The sequence below is a fragment of the Hibiscus syriacus genome, unplaced genomic scaffold (assembly GCF_006381635.1).
Source record: "Hibiscus syriacus cultivar Baekdansim isolate YM2019G1 unplaced genomic scaffold, ASM638163v2 tig00112383_pilon, whole genome shotgun sequence".
Taxonomy (NCBI): domain Eukaryota; kingdom Viridiplantae; phylum Streptophyta; class Magnoliopsida; order Malvales; family Malvaceae; genus Hibiscus; species Hibiscus syriacus.
Window position 1 is genome coordinate 4,029,041 of NW_024063319.1, and position 19,677 is coordinate 4,048,717.

At 33.5% G+C, this 19,677-nt stretch overlaps 1 protein-coding gene and 1 pseudogene across 1 annotated transcript; one reads left to right on the forward strand and one right to left on the reverse strand.

Moving 5' to 3' along the window:
* Positions 1-5,044: 5,044 nt before the first annotated feature.
* LOC120178830 overlaps positions 5,045-19,677 on the reverse strand; it is a 32,827-nt pseudogene continuing 18,194 nt past the window's right edge.
* LOC120178869 (MLP-like protein 28) lies at positions 8,984-9,642 on the forward strand. The gene is made up of 2 exons (XM_039184647.1): positions 8,984-9,173; positions 9,533-9,642. The coding sequence occupies exons 1-2, from the start codon at positions 8,984-8,986 to the stop codon at positions 9,640-9,642; spliced, it is 300 nt and encodes a 99-aa protein (XP_039040578.1).

The following is a 19,677-nucleotide window of genomic DNA, read 5'->3' on the forward strand; positions in this document are numbered from 1 at the left end:
GAATGATGTCATTAGGATAGTTTGGTGTTGTAATTTTTATCATATTTGACAGGAGAGAGATGGTAGATTACATGGGTTGGACCACGACAAGTTGCTGGTTCTATTTTTCATTCTGTTTTTCAGATTGAACATGCTTTCAGATTGAGGTTAAGGGGTGTTATAAAAATAATAACAATTCAAGACGATAATGAACCTATGATAATAAAATAAAATAAGTTGAACTTACTAAAAAATAAAATAAAATATTGATGAGTGCTTGAAATTGACATTTTTTTCTTGCTAATTCTCTTACTTTATGAATTGTTCACTGCTGATTTGGGTTGTATTATTTTATTTTCTGTGCAGTGATATGTTTACTAAAAATGGTAGTAAAAGGATTCATTCTTGAATTTTTTTCTTATCGTAGTTGGGGACATGGGCATGACACTGAGAATTACGCGGGTCTGAAGTGGCAGTTTCTAGAAGGTCCAAATCAACGCGAGAAATGTTCTGGAGATAGCTCAGTCAACACGATCTGTGGAGGCTTTTTAGGAAATTTTAATTTTAATTTTCAAACTTAAGGAATTATCTTTTAATTTGTTTTAATTTCCATGTACCTTAGGGATTTAGAAGCCTATAAACACCCTCTCTTGGGTAAGGCTTAGACATCTTGGTTTTCGTATTTAGTTTTGCTTTGTTACTTTGTTTTAATAAAAGTTTTCACTTTATTTCATTTTTTTACTTTACACTTTTAAATTGTTTTTATCAAAATATGTTAAGTATGATCAATCATATCATGCTTAGCTACTTTCCTTTAAGCCAAGAGCTAGTAATGTATCAACTCTATGCATGAGAATTGAACAGTAATTAATTCCCTTCGAGATACATTCTCCTTTTTCTGATTTATTAGTTTGGCAATCGACCTTACTTACAAATTTTAAACACATGCAAATAAAAAATAGCTCGCTGTTATGGACGTTGTTTAAATATATAGTTGGGAGGAAGGATCGGCCTGTGGCACTTCAACTTCCTATGAACACACTTAGCAGTAATCCGCTAAGGAAAAACAAGATCAGATTTGATTCTTAGTGAGACAACGTAATCCGAGTTGGCCCTTTTCAGTTTTTAATCTGATTGTTTTAACGACAATAGTTGTGGTTAATCCACTCGAGGGTCATCTTTCGAATATAGACTTGGGAAGATCGATTACATGAGAGAATGACAAGTTACAATGGGTTGGGCCTTGTGGACTGTAACCGACATGAATCCCAGAGCAAAAATCTATTTTAATGATCGACAAAATTAAAACAAGCTAGCTCGAGGTGATTTTTCTCTTTATTATTTTTCAACTTTATATTCATATTCTTCTGATTTACTGCTTCTTCTTAACTTTATTTAATTTTGTCTTGTTTAATTTATTTCATCTCAATCTCACCTACCCCTTTTACGTTTACTTTTGTTACAGCTTCATGGCCACATACGTTTGTGTCAGAAATTCCAATTTCCCTGTGGATCGACCCTCTTTACTATACTACTTATTTATTTTATTTGAAGAGGATTATTTTATTTTTGACAAGTAAAATGACGCTTGTCAAATATATACGAAGAAAATTACTATTTTAATTGATTTATCGATCGAAAATGAGTTTAGACCTTTCACTACACAATTTTCTTAAGACATTTTTTGACCACTCCTTGGTGCTCGTGATCATTGGTCATTTGTCTCTCATTATACAACATCTAAATGATCAACATAAAATAGCACAACTATCTAGAACACGAACTATCATTTTCCTTTGTCTATCACCAAAAAATTAGATGAGAAACATTTTTCTAAGTTGTTTCATACTATTGAATTGTGAAAGAGTGAAAACTTTTTGAAAACTTGTTGAAGACTAGTGAATTTATGTTTAACCTAGGAGATTAACACAATATTTATAGGCGATTCTCAAAGAAAAAACAATCCTTTCGGAACTATAATATCTTATTCTAATCGAATATAAATTCATAATAATATATTCATATTTTAATTAAATATAAATTTATAAATAATATATTTGTATTTAATCAAATATAAATTTATAAACAATACATCCTTATTTTAATCGAATATAAATTTGTAATAACATATTCAAATTTTAATTGAATATAAATTCTTAAATAATAGAATATTATCTTATTAATATCTGAATTTTAAAGAATCCACCTAATATCTTTTTAATTCAAAATATTTAAACAAATATATCATATTTAAGAAAAATTCAATTATCAAATTTATCAATGAATTGAACGCATTTTTTCAACAAGGAGTTGTATATTTTGTATTTGTTTTTTATGCTTAGCTTGCTAGTTGTTGGTTTATATACGTTTTGGTTATAGATGGTTTGTATAGTGGTGGATATTTTGGATGAGTAAAACTACATTTATCCAAATTTAAAATTTTCAGAGTTTTAATTCGAATTTGATATGACTTAAATTAATTAAAGAATTATTTAAAGAAAACAATAACCCTATTTTTTTGTGCAATAATAAATCTGATTTGATTAGAAGAAGAAATCCTACTTTGTTTTATATAGAAAACACATTTCGAATAAGCCTAATTTCTATCAAATAAATTTATTTTATAATTAAATATGTATCCCCATAAATATATATTAAAATCTATGATTGAAAGACAAAATTTTCTCTAAATCTTTTGGTATTTTTCAATTTTTAATAATAGTAAAAATTGCGTTTTATCCGTAATTTTTTCTCAAGAGATTTTTTTAACTTTTTTTACATCCGTTTATTGATGAAGAAGGAACAAAAGGCTTTAGTTCCACTCCCTTCTTTACACACTCTCGAATGTGAAGGAGGAAGAAATTATATTTATTAAAAATAACTTTTTCAGTCTGCTGACCGTCGACCGCCGTAGATGGCGGTCGTTCGATCCCAAAATGGGATGGGTCAGTTCATCTCGTAGGGTCTGAGTTCGAATATGATGGTTGTTTCACCGAAAAATGTCTCAAACTCGTGAATTTGGATTGAAATGTTTCATTTCCTCACTTTAAATATCAAATTCGTGGACTTCGAAGCAACTTCCGATAAAATAGAGGTCGAATTCAAACTCACGATGTCGAGACGAAGCGACACATCCCATTTTTGGACCAAACGACCACAATCTACAGCGGTCTACGATGGCCGACAGTGGCATCCGACTACCTCCTGTTTTGATTTTATTTTCTTAATTATTTTATTAAATAATAAAAAAATGTCACATCTTTAGCCGTTAGAGAGAAAACGGGAGAGTGAGCAAAATGATTCAATTTGAAATGTTCAATGAGCAAAATATAAAAAAATTGAAAGTTGGGTGAAGGAAATAGGAGAGAAAGTATAGTACAGTGTGGAACAGAGTAATATAGCCCAAGAATTATATACATAAATATTACTGTTAACTATATATATTTTTAAAAAAAATACTATTTACTTGCTTATTTTCAATAACTTAAAAACTGACGGTGACTAAAAATTCTAGGGTAAATTATATTATATATCACCGTACTTTAGGCATTATATCTTTTATACCATTGAACTTTTAATTTTATTAATTATAGCATTAAACTTTGATTTTTATTTCAATTATACCATTGGGTTGTTAAATCGTTAATAGTCAGATCAAAACGATGTCATTTTGGTGAGGTGTTTATATTGACAGTCGTCAGCCATTTCATCGTGTCGTTAGCGATTTAACGATTCAGTAGTACAATTAAACTAAAATCAAAGTCCAATGTTATAATTGATAAAATCGAAAGTTCAATGTTATAAATGATACAACACATAAAGTTCAGTGGTATTTGATGTACTACCCTAAATTCTATTATGATATATATAATTCAGAGGACCACTGCGAGAATCCTACCCATTAGGTTTAAACTTTAAAGGGCAAAAAAGCTCACCGCTAAGCGCTTGTCTCTATGATATACATTTCATATTTCAATATATACATACATTCCATATTTGGTAATGCAACAACATCAAATTGGATTGAACAGCCTTTTATTATGATCTTTTAATATTGATTCCTTATTGCGCGGCAGGGAATAGCTAATTTTCTATATAAGGCAATCCGCTAAGCTAAACATTCACATTTATTGAAGTAAATATTCTAGAATTCTAGAACATTGTTGAAGTAATCATCTAGAATATAGCTGAAGTAACCGACTGCGTGTGTATAAGGCTGTGTGGTTATAGTGCAGTTAATTGGTTGTATTCTGTTATACCAGATTACCTGCTTAGGTAATATGTTGCTGTGCATATATAAACCATGTACTTGTTAATAAAGAATCAAGAAGTTTTTTCTAAGATTTTAATATTCTTTGCTCAATCTAATATGGTATCATTCGCCTTTTGATCCTGGAAGTTACTGCCCTCATGGGTGATTACAACGATGTTGCCTTCGAATTCGGCAAAACTGCTCGCAGCAGCAAGGTCTTCACTCACAAGAAGATCAACATTATGCTGGATGAAGTGAATTTCTTGCTGTGGAAACAGCAAGTATTGCTCACGGTTCGCAGCCACAGATTAGAGAGGCTGCTCAATGGAGAAGTTCTGTCACCACCAGCTCGAATTGTTGATGAGTTGGGTGCTAGTGTTGTGAATGAAGACTATGAAAACTTTGTTGCTCAGGACAGTGCTCTTGCATCTTGGCTACTGTCGACGATCAGCGATTCCTTGCTGCCTCAGTTTGTAGGAGCTGAAACAGCGGCTGATGTATGGCGAACGGTTCAGAAATTCTTTGCTAATCGCTCGACTACGAGCGTGATGAGTCTACATTGCAAACTTCGATCAATCAAGAAGGGCGATGACAACATGAGATCCTATCTTACGAAGGTTAAAGAAGTGTGCGACGCACTTGCAGCGTGTGGGAGTGCGATCTCGGATCTTGAACAAATTGCTACCATTCTCAATGGTCTCTCGGTTGAATATCAACCATTTGTAGCTGTGATTACTGCAAGCAGAGATGTGTTTTCTGTCGACAGTGTAAAAACAGTCTTGATGGATACTGAGTCATAATTGAGTGGTTCGTTGTCTCAACAATCCCTCCCTATGAGTGCGAATGTGGCTGCTATACGGTCAAGCAGTCGTGGCAATGATAGACTTTCAGCTCAGGCCTACAATGACAATTACAATAGAAGCAACAAATTTGCAGGGCGTGGGCGTCCGCGGTTGTAGTGTCAGCTGTGTGGAAAGAATGGACACTCAGTTGATCGCTGCTGTCATCGCTTCGATCAAACGTTTCTAGGCGTGTTGGCTGACAAAAATAAAGGCACTGAAGCGCATCACACTGTGCTAGATGAATATAAGTCGTGTAGCAGTGGTATGCATGCTCAAGCACACACTGCATCCTCAAATTCTGGTCGATGGATTGTAGACTCGGGAGCTACCCACCACATCACTCCTGATGCCTCGAACCTTACTACTAGCTCGGATTACACTGGACCAGGTAAGGTAGTTGTTGGTAATGGGCACAGCCTGAGTATAGCTCGAGCTGGTTCTTCAACTATGACTACTAATTCTCGTGTGCTGGTTCTTAATGATTTACTGCATGTGCCTTCAGTAACCAAAAATCTTCTCTCTGTGTCCAAGTTTGCTAGAGACAACAAGGTGTTTTTTGAGTTTCATGCGGGGTCGTGCTTGGTTAAAGATGAGGTGACTGGAGCAGTGTTGCTTAAGGAACAAGAGAATGCAGGTCTTTATCAGTTCATAACAAATGCAGAATGTTTGGAAACTTGTCATGCCACAGTAGTCGAAGATTTCAATAGTAGTAATAAGAAATATCAACTATGGCACAAGAGGCTTGGGCATCCTGCTCATCCTGTACTTGTGCAAGCATGTAAACAAGTTGGTGTAATGTTTACTTCTAGAAATAATACTGTTGGCAATTCAATTTGTGTTGCTTGTAGATTGGGAAAGAGCCATAAGTTGCCGTTTAATCAATCTCAAACTGTGTATACCACACCGTTTCACTTAATCTTCAGTGATGTATGGGGTCCAGCACACATAGCCTCCAATGGGTACCGATATTATGTTTCTTTCGTTGATGCATACACGAGGCATAGTTGGATCTATCTGCTCAAAACCAAGGATCAGGTTCTACCAACCTTTCGATTGTTCTTCAGTTTCATACAAATTCAATTTAATGCCACAGTAAAAGAAGTTCAAAGCGATTGGGGAGGTGAGTATCGATCAGTCTCGGCATGGCTTAAGTCATTAGGCGTTGTGCATCGCCTAGCATGTCCACATACGTCTGAACAAAATGGTGTGGTCGAACGGAAACATAGACACATCATTGAGTCAGCTTTGGTTCTCATGGCTCAAGCCTCAATTCTATTTAAATTCTGGTCGTATGCAGTGTGCACTGCTGTGCACCTCATTAACCGGTTGCCTACTAGCATTCTTCAAGACAGATCACCATACGAAATGCTATATACCAAGAAACCAGACTACAACTATCTTCGTGTCTTTGGGTGCTGTTGTTTTCCCCACTTACGGCCGTACAATAATCACAAACTCAGCTATCGGTCGTCACAGTGCGTGTTCTTGGGATATAGCACTCAACATAAAGGATACCAAAGCATGGACTCTGATGGTCGAATGTTTATTTCACGCCATGTTATTTTTGATGAAGATTTCTTTCCTTTTGCAGCGTCAAGCAGCAAGTCCGGATGCAAGTGTGCGTTGCGTAGGAATGGTATGAAAATTCCTATCATAGGAGGTGCACAACGTGTCTGCATGGGAAAAGAAGCACGTGATGTTAATCCTATGGTTAATGCTGATGAGTCAGGGTCTAACTCATTTAATAATCTGCCTGAAGATGCTGATGAGTCAGAGGTGCAGCCTGTGACGTCAGGAAATAATGTAGCAGACGAGAATGTGTTTGCACAACAAAATTCGAGGGGGCCTGATACTTCATCCTCAACTCGAATTAATGAAGGATCGAACAGTAATAGTCGAAATGATCGTGGTCAGTGTGAGACATTACCACCTGTGACAGGTCACCACATGGTAACACGCAGCAAAAGTGGAGTGTTCAGACCCAAGGTATACTCCTAAACCCTCAGTGGTGTATCTGCTTATCAGAATAGTAACAGTATAAATGAGGTTGAACCTCAAAATATTCATGAAGCCCTCAAGGATCCGCTGTGGAAGGACGCTGTTATTGTCGAGTATGAAGCACTTCAAAGGAACAATACCTGCTCACTTGTTTCCCTTCCAGAAGGAAGAACTGCTGTAGGCTGTAGATGGCTGTTTCGAGTCAAGCGTAATGCGGATGGATCGGTACAAAAGTACAAAGCCAGACTCGTGGCTAAAGGTTTTTCACAGGTACCTGGTCAGGACTTTCAAGAAACGTTTAGTCCTGTTGTAAAAATGTCAACAGTAAATGTTGTATTGACAATTGCTGCTCGCGATGGATGGAGCCTAAGGCAAGTAGACGTTAATAATGCGTTTTTAAATGGTGAGTTAAATGAAGAGGTGCTCATGGAACAACCTCAAGGCTTTGAGAAACAGGCTACAGATGGAACAAGGTTGGTATGCAAGCTACAGAAAGCCTTGTATGGGTTGAGGCAAGCACCAAGGAATTGGTACTCCAAGCTGAAAAATTTTATGGTGGACTTGGGTTTCCAAAGCTCCCGTGCAGATAACTCCTTGTTTATTAAACATAGTGGTCGTACTAGCACATATGTTTTAGCCTATGTTGATGATATTATTGTTATAGGAGGCAAAAATGAGGATGTGGAGCAAGTTGTGAAGATGCTAGGAGAGAAGTTTTCACTCAAAGACTTGGGTACACTCAATTTTTTCCTTGGAATTGAAGTTAAGTGTGTTGATGGTGCGCTGTTTCTTAGCCAGAAGAAGTATATAATGGAGCTGCTCGAGAAGTCTAGAATGATTGAGGCTACAGCAACTCATACGCCTATGGTTACGTCGGTTAAACTGTCAAGTAATAATGCAGGCAGTTTATTGGAAAACGCAAGAGAATACCGAAGCTTAGTTGGATCTTTGCTTTATGCCTGTCATACAAGGCCAGACATAGCTTATTGTGTGAATAAGCTAGCACAATTCATGCATGCACCATGTGAACAGCATTTGGTGGCTGTTAAACGTGTACTGAGATATCTTAGGGGGACGCTTGGCTTGGTATTTTTTCCAAAAACAGAACCGTTTCAACTTGTGGCCTTTGCTGATGCAGATTGGGGAAGCAGTGTTGATGATAGGAGGTCTATATCGGGCACTTGTGTCTTCCTTGGTGGTAGTATGGTTCAATGGTGCTCAAAGAAACAGAAGATAGTGTCGAGATCCACCACAGAGGCTGAGTACAGGAGTCTAGCTGATGCCACCTCTGATATTGTTTGGCTTGAAGCGTTGTTGACTGATATGAAGGTTCAAGTTCAAGCTGCTTCAGTTGTGTGGAGTGATAATACCAGTACAATTGCCATGAGTGCGAATCCAGTGTATCACTCTAGGACAAAGCACGTGGAGTTAGATATACACTTCGTGAGGGAACGGGTTGCTACAGGGCAGCTTCAAGTGAACTTTGTACCATCTGAACATCAGGTGGCTGATGGACTTACTAAGGCACTGGCGAAAGAAAGTTTTGTTAAGTTCAGGCAAAGGCTTGGTGTACTGTCAATTTTTGAAGTTGAGAGGAGAAAAAGTAGGGGGAATATTGAAGTAAATATTCTAGAATTCTAGAACATTGTTGAAGTAATCATCTAGAATATAGCTGAAGTAACCGACTGCGTGTGTATAAGGTTGTGTGGTTATAGTGCAGTTAATTGGTTGTATTCTGTTATACCAGATTACCTGCTTAGGTAATCTGTTGCTGTGCATATATAAACCATGTACTTGTTAATAAAGAATCAAGAAGTTTTTTCTAAGATTTTAATATTCTTTGCTCAATCTAATAACATTCAACTCTAGGCTTCTTTGTTGACTGGTTTCTGGGCTTCCCTTGCTGGTAACCATGGGTGAACTTCAGAGAATGGAATGCCAATTCGAGATCAAATCCTCAGCTGAAAAGTTCTTTGATGTGTACAAGAACAAACCCTATCTCATGGCAAAACTCTCCAATCAAACAGTTAATGATGTAAAACTTCTTCAAGGCAACTGGAATTCTCAAGGTTCTTTCAGGCTATGGCATATTGCTGTCGCAGGTAAACCTCTATGGCCACAAATATATAAACTCTTTTCATCACATAATAAAATATTATAGATTGCTCGAACCAATCAAGTGTCCTCAATAGTTAAATGAATTGTTATTCTTCCTAAAGATTTTGGGTTTGAGCAACTAGATCTGTAATGTATGTGTATTGTCAATAATTAAGAAATATTTTAAATAGATACATATGTTGTTGGTCTCTTGTAGGTAAGATTGAGCCTGTGAAGGAAACGATGGAAAAGGTGGATGACACAAACAGGACAATTGTTTACAAATTGGTGGGGGGGGGGGGGTGAGATAATGATGCATACAAGAGTTGGAAGTCCATTCTTAACGTGATGCCGATGGGAGAAGGAAGCTTGGTGAAATGGACTATGGAATTCGAGAAGCAAAACGAAAACATCCCTGATCCTGTCAAGTACGGAGAGTTTTTGACCGCCTGGGCTAAGCTTCTCGATGCCTAATTAACTAAGAAGACGACATATATATGTCGTCTTTAAATAAATCATATGAAAGCACTACAATATTGGGAAATAAATTTGCTTATTCGGTTACGAGAAGCATAATTTTCTTGGATTGTCGTCTTTAAATAAATCATATGAAAGCACTACATATATATGTCGTCTTTAAATAAATCATATGAAAGCACTACATATATATGTCGTCTTTAAATAAATTTTAAAAAAAATTATAAAGTACCAAAATTCGAATACTTCCATTGAAATTGTCTTGGATTGTCTCTCCCCAGTCTCAATTTACTACTGCTCTTTGTATATATTTTCAATATAGCCAGCCTTGTATTAGAGTAACAATGAAACTGAAATCCTCCTTCCAATTTTCTACATCAAATTGGTTCTCGTTAATTTTTTGTGTAGAAAATTAAAGGATAATTTCAGTATTATTGTTATTTTAATATATGGTTGATTTCATTAATATTATGTCCAAGGAATAGTAGTAGACTTAGGTTGATGAGACTGTTGAAGATTTTTCTTGATGAAAAGCGTTTCATTTTTTTAATATTTAATATTTTATGAATATTTTAAATTCTAATTTTTTTTATTTTTATAATATATCCATTTTCTAAATTTTCGATATATTTTTTAATCTTTATAGTGCTTTTATTTTTAATATTTATACATGTTCTTGTTAGAAGTTTAATTTCTAACTTACTTTATATATATATATATATATATATATATTCTCTCTTTATATGTAAATTTTATTCTTGTATAATTAAAATATTAAAATATATATTTAATTTAATTTTGTGGGTTTTAGGACCCCTAAATCGATTATTGATTGGGGTAAACCCATTTTGTTGAATTGAGTGAACAATTTGAGCCGATTGTACTGCAAGCCCATTTTTTCTTTTTATTCTCAAACTTTTGGGACATGAAATTTTGATTGGGTCCATTTTTGTTTTTAAATATTAGAGTATGGCGTTATTGTTTTGAAATAGGTAAATATATATTTTGGTATATAACTTAACTTCAAGGTAAAATGTACTATTTAAGTTTTTTTCTTTTAGGTTTTTGAATTTACTCTTAAAGTTTACTTTGGTATTTAATTTCTTTTAATTCAATAATGTATTTGAATTTAACTTTTCAATTTAATTGATACTTAAATTTGACGATATTGTTTGAGTAAATCATTAACGTAAGTATAAATTTTGATCAAAATATTTAATGCAAGTATCCATTTGAATCAAGAAATCAAATTCATGTATTTATTTGGATAAAAGAACTTCAAATACTATATTGAACCTTAAAGTCATGTTAAAATATCTAATCGATAAAAATGATACCAAATTAAATCTTGAAATTAAATTCAAAACTCAATATGTATGTTTACCCTTTTTGAATTTTGAGGTGAGTCCATTTGATGGAGTTAGTTTGTTAGTGAACCTTCAAAATTTTAGGTTTGTTAACTAATTTTTATATACTAGAATGTGCCCTCAATTTGTTATGATCAAACCAGAAAAAAAAAAGAATATAGAAAAGATATATATATATATATATATATATATATATATATATATATATATATATATATATATATATATATATATAGAAGATTTAAGGTGAGAAATAAAATCCAAGGATTACATATATCATTAACATTTTACATGCTCCTTTATTTATAGTTTTTAAACTTCAATAGAGGACAAAATTAGTTAACGCCTAGGGTGCCTTTTTCTCTTTCAAACCTCTACGAATTTCTCGAGTGTCCTTCGTGCCTGCTTCTAGATTGACAAATCCTTTTGAGCATTCATTCGCATTCCTTGATACTGGCATCTCAACTCCTTCCATAACATTACCTCTTCCTGGAAAAAAACTTTGCCCGTAATGTTCTCAGTTGTTGCAGGTAGAACAAATATCTTTGTTATAAAAAGCAAATGAGTGATTTGTTGAAGATGTTGACCCTTACAAGGTTTGAGATAGGATACATGAAATATTGGATGGATGTGAGAAGAATCAAGTAGTAACACCTTAATACAGTCTGACCCGAAGGCCGATGGATTAGAATGTCACACGGGACCACCGAAGTAGCTAACTCAAAAATTTTCTTTAAAAAACCGATTATAAAACATCTGATAAAAATCCATCCAATATTTCATGTACGAAATTTTTTTATCCAAATAACCTACTGAGGTTCCCAATTGTTACTAAAGTCTTATGAGGTTTAAGAGGGGTCATAATAGGTCTTTTAACATGCTGAAAAATGTCAAATGATGCATCTACCATGAACATGCTTGATAACTCTTACAACCTACCAAAACACACCTAATGGTCTAAATGTGGTAAACTTGAGTAGAAGTGTGTTACTTTTAATTTCTAAGCTGTTGGAAATGTCCAATGCTCAATCCAAGACTAGTTTTTCTTCCCCTTGATATTAGATCTTTCTCTAACTTCTCTCATAAGACAAGAATCAAACACTTGAGTTATTAACTTGGTTTAGAGGTTAATAAGAGTTTAAGAACAATTTCTAAGGCTTGAACTTCCTGAAAACATATCGAAACACCAAAGTTCCTAACCCCCACAAAACTCATATTTTGGTCACTATGATAAAATGAAGAGATTAAGGGTTCGATTTGAAGCTCTAGAGATAGAGGTTAAGAATATTACCTTTAGGATTGCAAGGTCACCAAGTTATTACCTTTTCTCTTTCTAGGTTGAAAGGAAAATGAGAGGGAAGTAGGAAAATGAGAGGGAAGAAGGAAAAAAAAGACAAAGACAAAGTGAATGTGCAGAAAAAGAGGAGAACAGAACGTGAGATCATCAAGCCATTAAGAGCTTTTAGCTTTTGAAATTTTTAATAGTATAATTACTCTTTTAGTCATTCCTCTTTCATCTTAATATTAAAAACGCCTTATTTTATATCACATGGGTCCAAACTTTAACCCAATTGGACTAAGCCTCCTTGCAAGGCTATTGAGTTCATCAAAAGCACTCTCGGGTTAGCCCGAACTCCTAACCCAGGATTTAAGGCTTTACAAGGAGATCCAGCTTGTAAGCGACAAGTACAATGCATTTTGTAATCAATAAAAATTGAACAATCGTGGATCTAGCTTCTGATTTTTCAGGTAATCGGAACAAAAATTGTCTATAAGGTTGTAAGCATACAAAAACCAAGCTATCTTCCTCTAATTCCAGTTCACGTGGATGCTTATCTATCTAGTTTTTTATACGTCCTTGTGCTTTACTTAAATTATATTTCATGAATGAAAGTAACACACCATGATCTTGCAAGTCACGATTTACCTAAGAATTAGGAGAACTTCCTTCTAGGTAGTTAATGATGGTGGAAGGTTCTCACCCATACATAATTTGAAAATGAGTCATTCTGGCTTAGGTCTGTGAGAAGTCGTACCGTACCGTACCAATATTCTGCCTATGCTAAGTATTGTTCCCTCTTGTTCGTATCATCCTCTGCCACACAACGAATATACATCTCGAGGCACAGATTCAAAGCTTCAATTTGCTCATCAGTTTGTGGGTGATATATTGAGCATAAACATATCTGAGTTTCCTACAGCTTGACTATTTTCGTCTATATTTCGCTCAAAAAAATCTGAACCCTATCACTAATTATTGTTCTTGGTATATATTACATGATGTTTCATGATCCCCTGAGCCATAATGCTAGCCATACATTTTATATTAGAATGCATTGATAGTGCAAAAATGTAAATATTTGTGAGTCGATCGACCACCACCAAGATAGTTTCATTCCTATTAGATTTCGGCAAACCCACAATGAAGTCTAAAGAGATATCTTCAAAGAAAGAACTGGTTGAAAATGGGAAGTGGATGAAAAAGACGGGAATGAGCCAAACAAGTATATTTCATATGTTGGCAAAATTGACATTCTAAGACAAACTGGCGAACGTCTCTCCTCGTACATTTCTAATAGAAATTGGCTGCATAGTCAGTTGTACCCTAACGAGTAATACCAGCATGCCCCATATCAATAAACTATAAAATTCCCTTAATAATAATAATCTCAATGCAATCTCATAAAGTACCATAATTCGTCATTGGACGAACATCAAACCTTCGTGTTCTTCATAACCAGCGTAGTTAGTTTCGCCATGAAATTCTTTGTCAAACTATGGTAATCTCAACACCGGAGCAGAACAAAGACATAATTTCAAGTGATTCATGGACTTTTGAGCTGCTTCAGACCACTCAAATGGTTATCCTTTGTAAAACAACTTAGAGATAGGAGTTGCAATAACTGATATCTGTAGACACCCGTTTTTGTCCGGGTTATAAATATTATATTATAATTATTACTATTATATTATTATTATATTATTATTATTACTATAAAAATTATATAATAATAATAATAATAATTATTATTATTATCATCATTTATGTTTCCTTTCTTACAGGCTTTACAACAAGCCCAAATCGGGCCCAATTACAAGGGGTCATTAGACCCAAATTCGGAACCCAACAACAATCCAACCCCAAATTTAAATTACAAGTGTATGAGTGTATCCCATCAGTGTCACTAAAAGAATTGATTCTTCACATTAAAATTTGGGAATGAAAGAAAAAGAAATATTCGACTATTTAAATTTTTTGAGAAAAGATCGTTAGAATTTACCTAAAGATTTGGTCTCAATATTTTTAAATAATCGAATATTCTTTATTTTTCTAATGGCTTGGTAATCCTAATTTAACCTATTTTGGTACTTCTGAATATTATAAAATTGCGTTTTGTTGTTTTAAGGGATCATAAACCAAGTTAAAGTAGAATTTGTAGGTTTCATTGCAAAGACATTAATTATAATCGACTAGGTACCGATTTAGGGTGTTGTGGGGATGTTAATCCTTCCCCATACGTAACCGACTCCCGAACACATTTTTTGGTAACGTAGATCTCAATTTGTCGTTTTAATTAAAATTAATTTTTATTTAAAATGAAAAAAACGTTTTTAGGTGCCCAATCACACCCTAATCAAATATTGGTGGCGACTCCTCGAACCACACTTTTGTTTTTAAAAAGAATCCCAAATTTTTCGAAACGAGAGGTTTTCTAAAATCACATTACTTTTTAATTAAAAATCAATCATAAAGAGAATAATTAAAAAGTGACGTGATTTCAAAATCGTACCTCTTAAGGAAAAAATCGTTTCGACAATATCCTTTAATAAATTTGCGATAATATCAATGATTCCTAGAAAGCTTCCTACATCCTTGATCGTGGTAGGTACCGACCATACTTTGATTGTCTCGACCTTTGAAGGATCTACTGACAAACCCTCTTAAGAAATTATATGACCCATATACTCAACTGAGGGTTTCCTAAATGTACGCTTGCTACGTTTTGTGATAAAATCATTCTCTTATAGCACTTGTAGCACACATGGTCTAAGTGTTCCCGCCAAGTCCGACTATAAAAGAGTATGGCATCTAGAAAAATCAAAATAAATTTACATGGAAATGGGAGAAAGAGATTGTTAATCGTGTCCTGAAAAGCGGAAGGCGCGTTGGTTAACCAAATAGCATTATGAGAAATTCGTAATGTTCGTCATGTTTGAAACGTCATTTTCGAAACATCTTTGGCCTTGACATGAATTTGATGATAGCCAGCAAGCAAATCTAATTTGGAGAAAAAGTAAGCATTACCCAATTCATCAAACAATTCATCGGCAGTATTGTAATTACATTAAAGCACGATAATTCATACAAAATCACCAAGTTCCATCATTTTTCTTTACAAGCAATGCTGGGGAAGGAAAAGGGTTATTACTCTTACGAAACAATTGATTTTCCAACATGTCTTGAACTTGATGTTTTACTTGCTCTTTCTAAAATAAAGATATCTATATGACCTGACATTAACCGATTTACTAATAGGTTACAGGTGAATAATATGATCAGTCTCTCTAATCGACGGTAACCCGTGTGGAGCTACAAAAACCTTTTCAAATAGTATTTCCATATCCTTTGTATCGACAATGTTCCGTATAGCTAGCTTTGCATCACTTTGTAGTAAATAACATGCAACTACAACTTTGGTGTCTGTCATACGTCATAAGGAATGCAAATGTATAGGTTGAGGAGCCAACCTTGTGTCCCCTTCCTTGCCAATGATTTTCCTTATCCTCTTGACGAAATTGAAAATAGAGCGTTGCAAAATCCATAATTACAGGCCCTATAATGACCATAAAAGCAATGCTTAAGACCATTTCGTACCCTTCAATGATAGCACGTATAAATCAATTGTCAATTAGGTACTTTGAACTCGTAAATTGAGATCACTGACACAACCTTCATTCTGCAATTTATCTCTATTTCCCACAAGGACCCTAAAATTTGGCATTATTGTCACTAGTAGACCAAAATGGTTTGCGACACAAGATTGTACAAATTTATGTCTACTACTAACGTCAAACAAAATTCACACCTAACATCCTCAAACCTCCCATATAATCCGAAAAATATTAGGAGTTAGGTAGCCCGCAAGAACATTGAAGGAGACTAAAGATTGTTTGTGTGTAGTATCATCAGAACTTTCTAATTCATTGCTCTCATTGGTCATCATCAAAGTGGTATGAACTAGTTCATCCTTTAATTCATCATCTAATAAGAATAACTAAGGGTCCTTACACTTATGGCTTGGAACAAATTTAGCATCATAATAATAACATAACCCTTTCTCATGCCTTGCTTGAGTTTCATCTACAGAAATCCTGCGAGGTTGCATAGGAGTATAAGACATTGTTTGGTATTTTGATGGTGGTGAATGGCCTACTTGTGCTTTAGGCGCTGCTGGAAATGTTGCGGGCATAGGTAAAAAATACAATTGTCCCAAGAACTCATTTTAAATATCTAGATGAAGCCCATACACAAACAATTGTGTAAGGAATTCATCAGATAGGCTGGTTGTCTGCAAAGCTATATCTTCAAGACATGTTTGATAATATTCCATTGTTGTTGTTTAAACAAGCTTGGACAGCTACTCTTCTAACTATTTGATTTCCAAAACTTTGAATCATCATCAAATCGCGTCGACTAAATGGTGTCAACCCGTCAGTTACCCCTAGCGTTGCATCCAATAAAACCATTTCTTAGCAGAAGGATGCCATTGTTACCCGATGATGATCTTCAGTGCCATAGAACTCAAAGAAGTCATGCCTACCACTCCTTTTAGTCCTTCCCGTTGAATAAGAGTAATTCTACTTGGACCAATTTTGTAGCAAAAGGAAATAGATCCTCAAATTCAACTTGTATTTTTGTTTTGCTCAGGTACTCCCGATATCCACTGAACTGTCACCTTCACAATAAGTAGTTGTCGTAGTTCCCAACTATGCAGAAATCATCGTTAATTGGCGCATGACCCCCTGAAGTGTCTTCTGAGTGGAGGCATTCCATTTTTTTTAATCCTCGAAATGAGTTTGAAGAGAGGTTAGCAGTTGATCGTGACATGCACTTGTCTCCTGCAAGGATTTGATTGATTCAGTGTTGTTCACCATGATATGCAACTCAACGAAAGCATCAAATTGTTATGATCAAACCAGAAAAATCAGAGATATAGAAAAGAGAGAGGAAATCGATAGTAGATTTAAGCTAGGAAATAAAATCCAAGGATTATGGATATCATTCACATTTTACATGCTTCTTTATTTATATTTTTTAATCTTCAATAGCGGACAAAATTGGATATTGCCTGGGGTGCCTTTCTCTCTCTCAAACCTCTGCAAATTTCTCAGGTGTCCTTGGTTCCTATTTTCAGATTGCCAGCTCCTCGTGGGCATTCATTCTCATTCCTTGATACTACCATTTCAACTCCTTCCATGACACAATTTCGAAAATCAAATTAAAATTTTAAAAAATATTTAATTAATATACATAAATAAAATAATTTAATTTTAATTTCATTTAACTTTAAGTAAATGAAATTAAAATTAAATTGTTACTATCAATACAAAATATATGATCACATGAGACCTAACATAAAAATAAAATAAAAAATAATTAAAGTACAACCCGACGTTAAAATCAACACTAAAATGAATAAATGCATCAACAGTTGAACAATCAATATCAATTATAGACAAATTATAACGTACAAAAAATAAATAAACTGAGGATACTTTGAACATAAAGTTTAACACAGAATTATTAAATTGGTTTCCAAACTATTTAAATTACATCTTAATTATTAATTTAATATTTTACTTTGGTACTAATTAAATAACTTTCAAAGCTACTAAATTAATTAACAAATTATTTTAATTCTTTTTTATATGGTAAATTAAAATTATTTAAATCTAATATAAAAAATAATATATTTTTACATTAGAAAAGTAACTTACTTTTACAATATAAACTATTTATTTTTATTTATAATTTAAAATTAAAATATTATTGATAATATAAAAAAATTTAAATATGTTAAAATAATTTTATTCAAATATAATTATTATATTATTATTTTAAATTTAATAAAATATTATATTTAAAATTAAACATTAATTATCTAGTTTAAAATTTTAATTGATAATAAAATTTATAATTAAAAAATTGTTTTATTTATCAAATAGATCATATCACAAATCTTTTGGGCCAGATAAATAAGAAAAATGTCACAAACTCTAATATACTTTACACGTCGAATTTGAGTTAAATTATAATCCCTAAATGATGGTTGAATTAGAATTAAATTGAGCATAAATGATCAAATTTAAAAAAAATATATGGTTTTTTACAAAAATATATGAATAATTCTATATATATATTTGATTTGATCTTTACTCAACTCAACCCCAATTGACTTGAAGATTCAAATTTGAACCAAAATGAAAATGATTTCTCTAATATTGACATAATCCGAGAATCAACCGATCCAATTTGACCTGACCAAAAATCAAATGATCTGATATTGACCCGAATCAAAAATCAACTGATCTGATATTGACCAAAACCAATACCCGACCCAACTTACTATAGACCCAAATAAAACCAAAAACCCAAAATAACATGATTCGAACTGAACCTAACCCCAATCAAATTTAAACTCGAAGTAACCCGACCCAAAATGACTCAAACAAAACCGATCCGAATGACCTGTTTTCCAGTTCTATAGTTCAACTTATATCAATAATACAAGTTTTCATTATAATACTTTCCATATTGTATGGTTTTTTTAATAATTTAAAATGATTATAAAGAAGTATTTGTCAGAATTTTTCTTAGTCATTAATGACGTATATATATATATATATATATATATATATATATATATATATATATATATATATATATATATACACAGTTACTCGAATCTGGATCATTTAGAGAAAATAACGTTCTCTTTTTTCATTGAGATCACTCAAACAGGGATAGACCGCCCCTAATCATCGCATAAAATTTTAAATTATTATATATTTCATTTTTTTCATTGAACCCATAGAATTTTACAAGTTCTCCTAATATTTTAGAAGTTCACTCTTAACATAAAATTATATGTTTGCACCTACACTTAATGTGTTCCATATTTTATGATCTTGAATACTCATATATATAGTTTTTTTTATTAATGTTCATATATTGTTAGTTTGTATATATGAGTAAATTTATTAAAAACAGCAAATAATCTATAATCGTATACCAAACTTTTTATGAAGTCAATATGATAATTACTTTCACAATAGAATGACATTCTGTGCCATCAATGACTTTGGATTCATCATGGAAAAACTCAGATCAATTAAATTATCCTTTCAGATTTTTCAGAGGAAAACAGAAAGAGTGAAGATGAAAACGAAAATCAACCACCATAGCTTAATGCATGGAATGCGACCTACATTGATTAAAATTAATTCAACCTCATCTTTGGGTGGTTGATACTGTGATGAACATTAGCAATTCCAGCTAAGTATGCAGCTTTTGTAGGGCCTGCTTTTATTAGCCATGCTTTCTATACTGGAAATAATAATCAAGAGTGCGCTGAAAGGATTGACCGATGTATGTTTTCTTCTA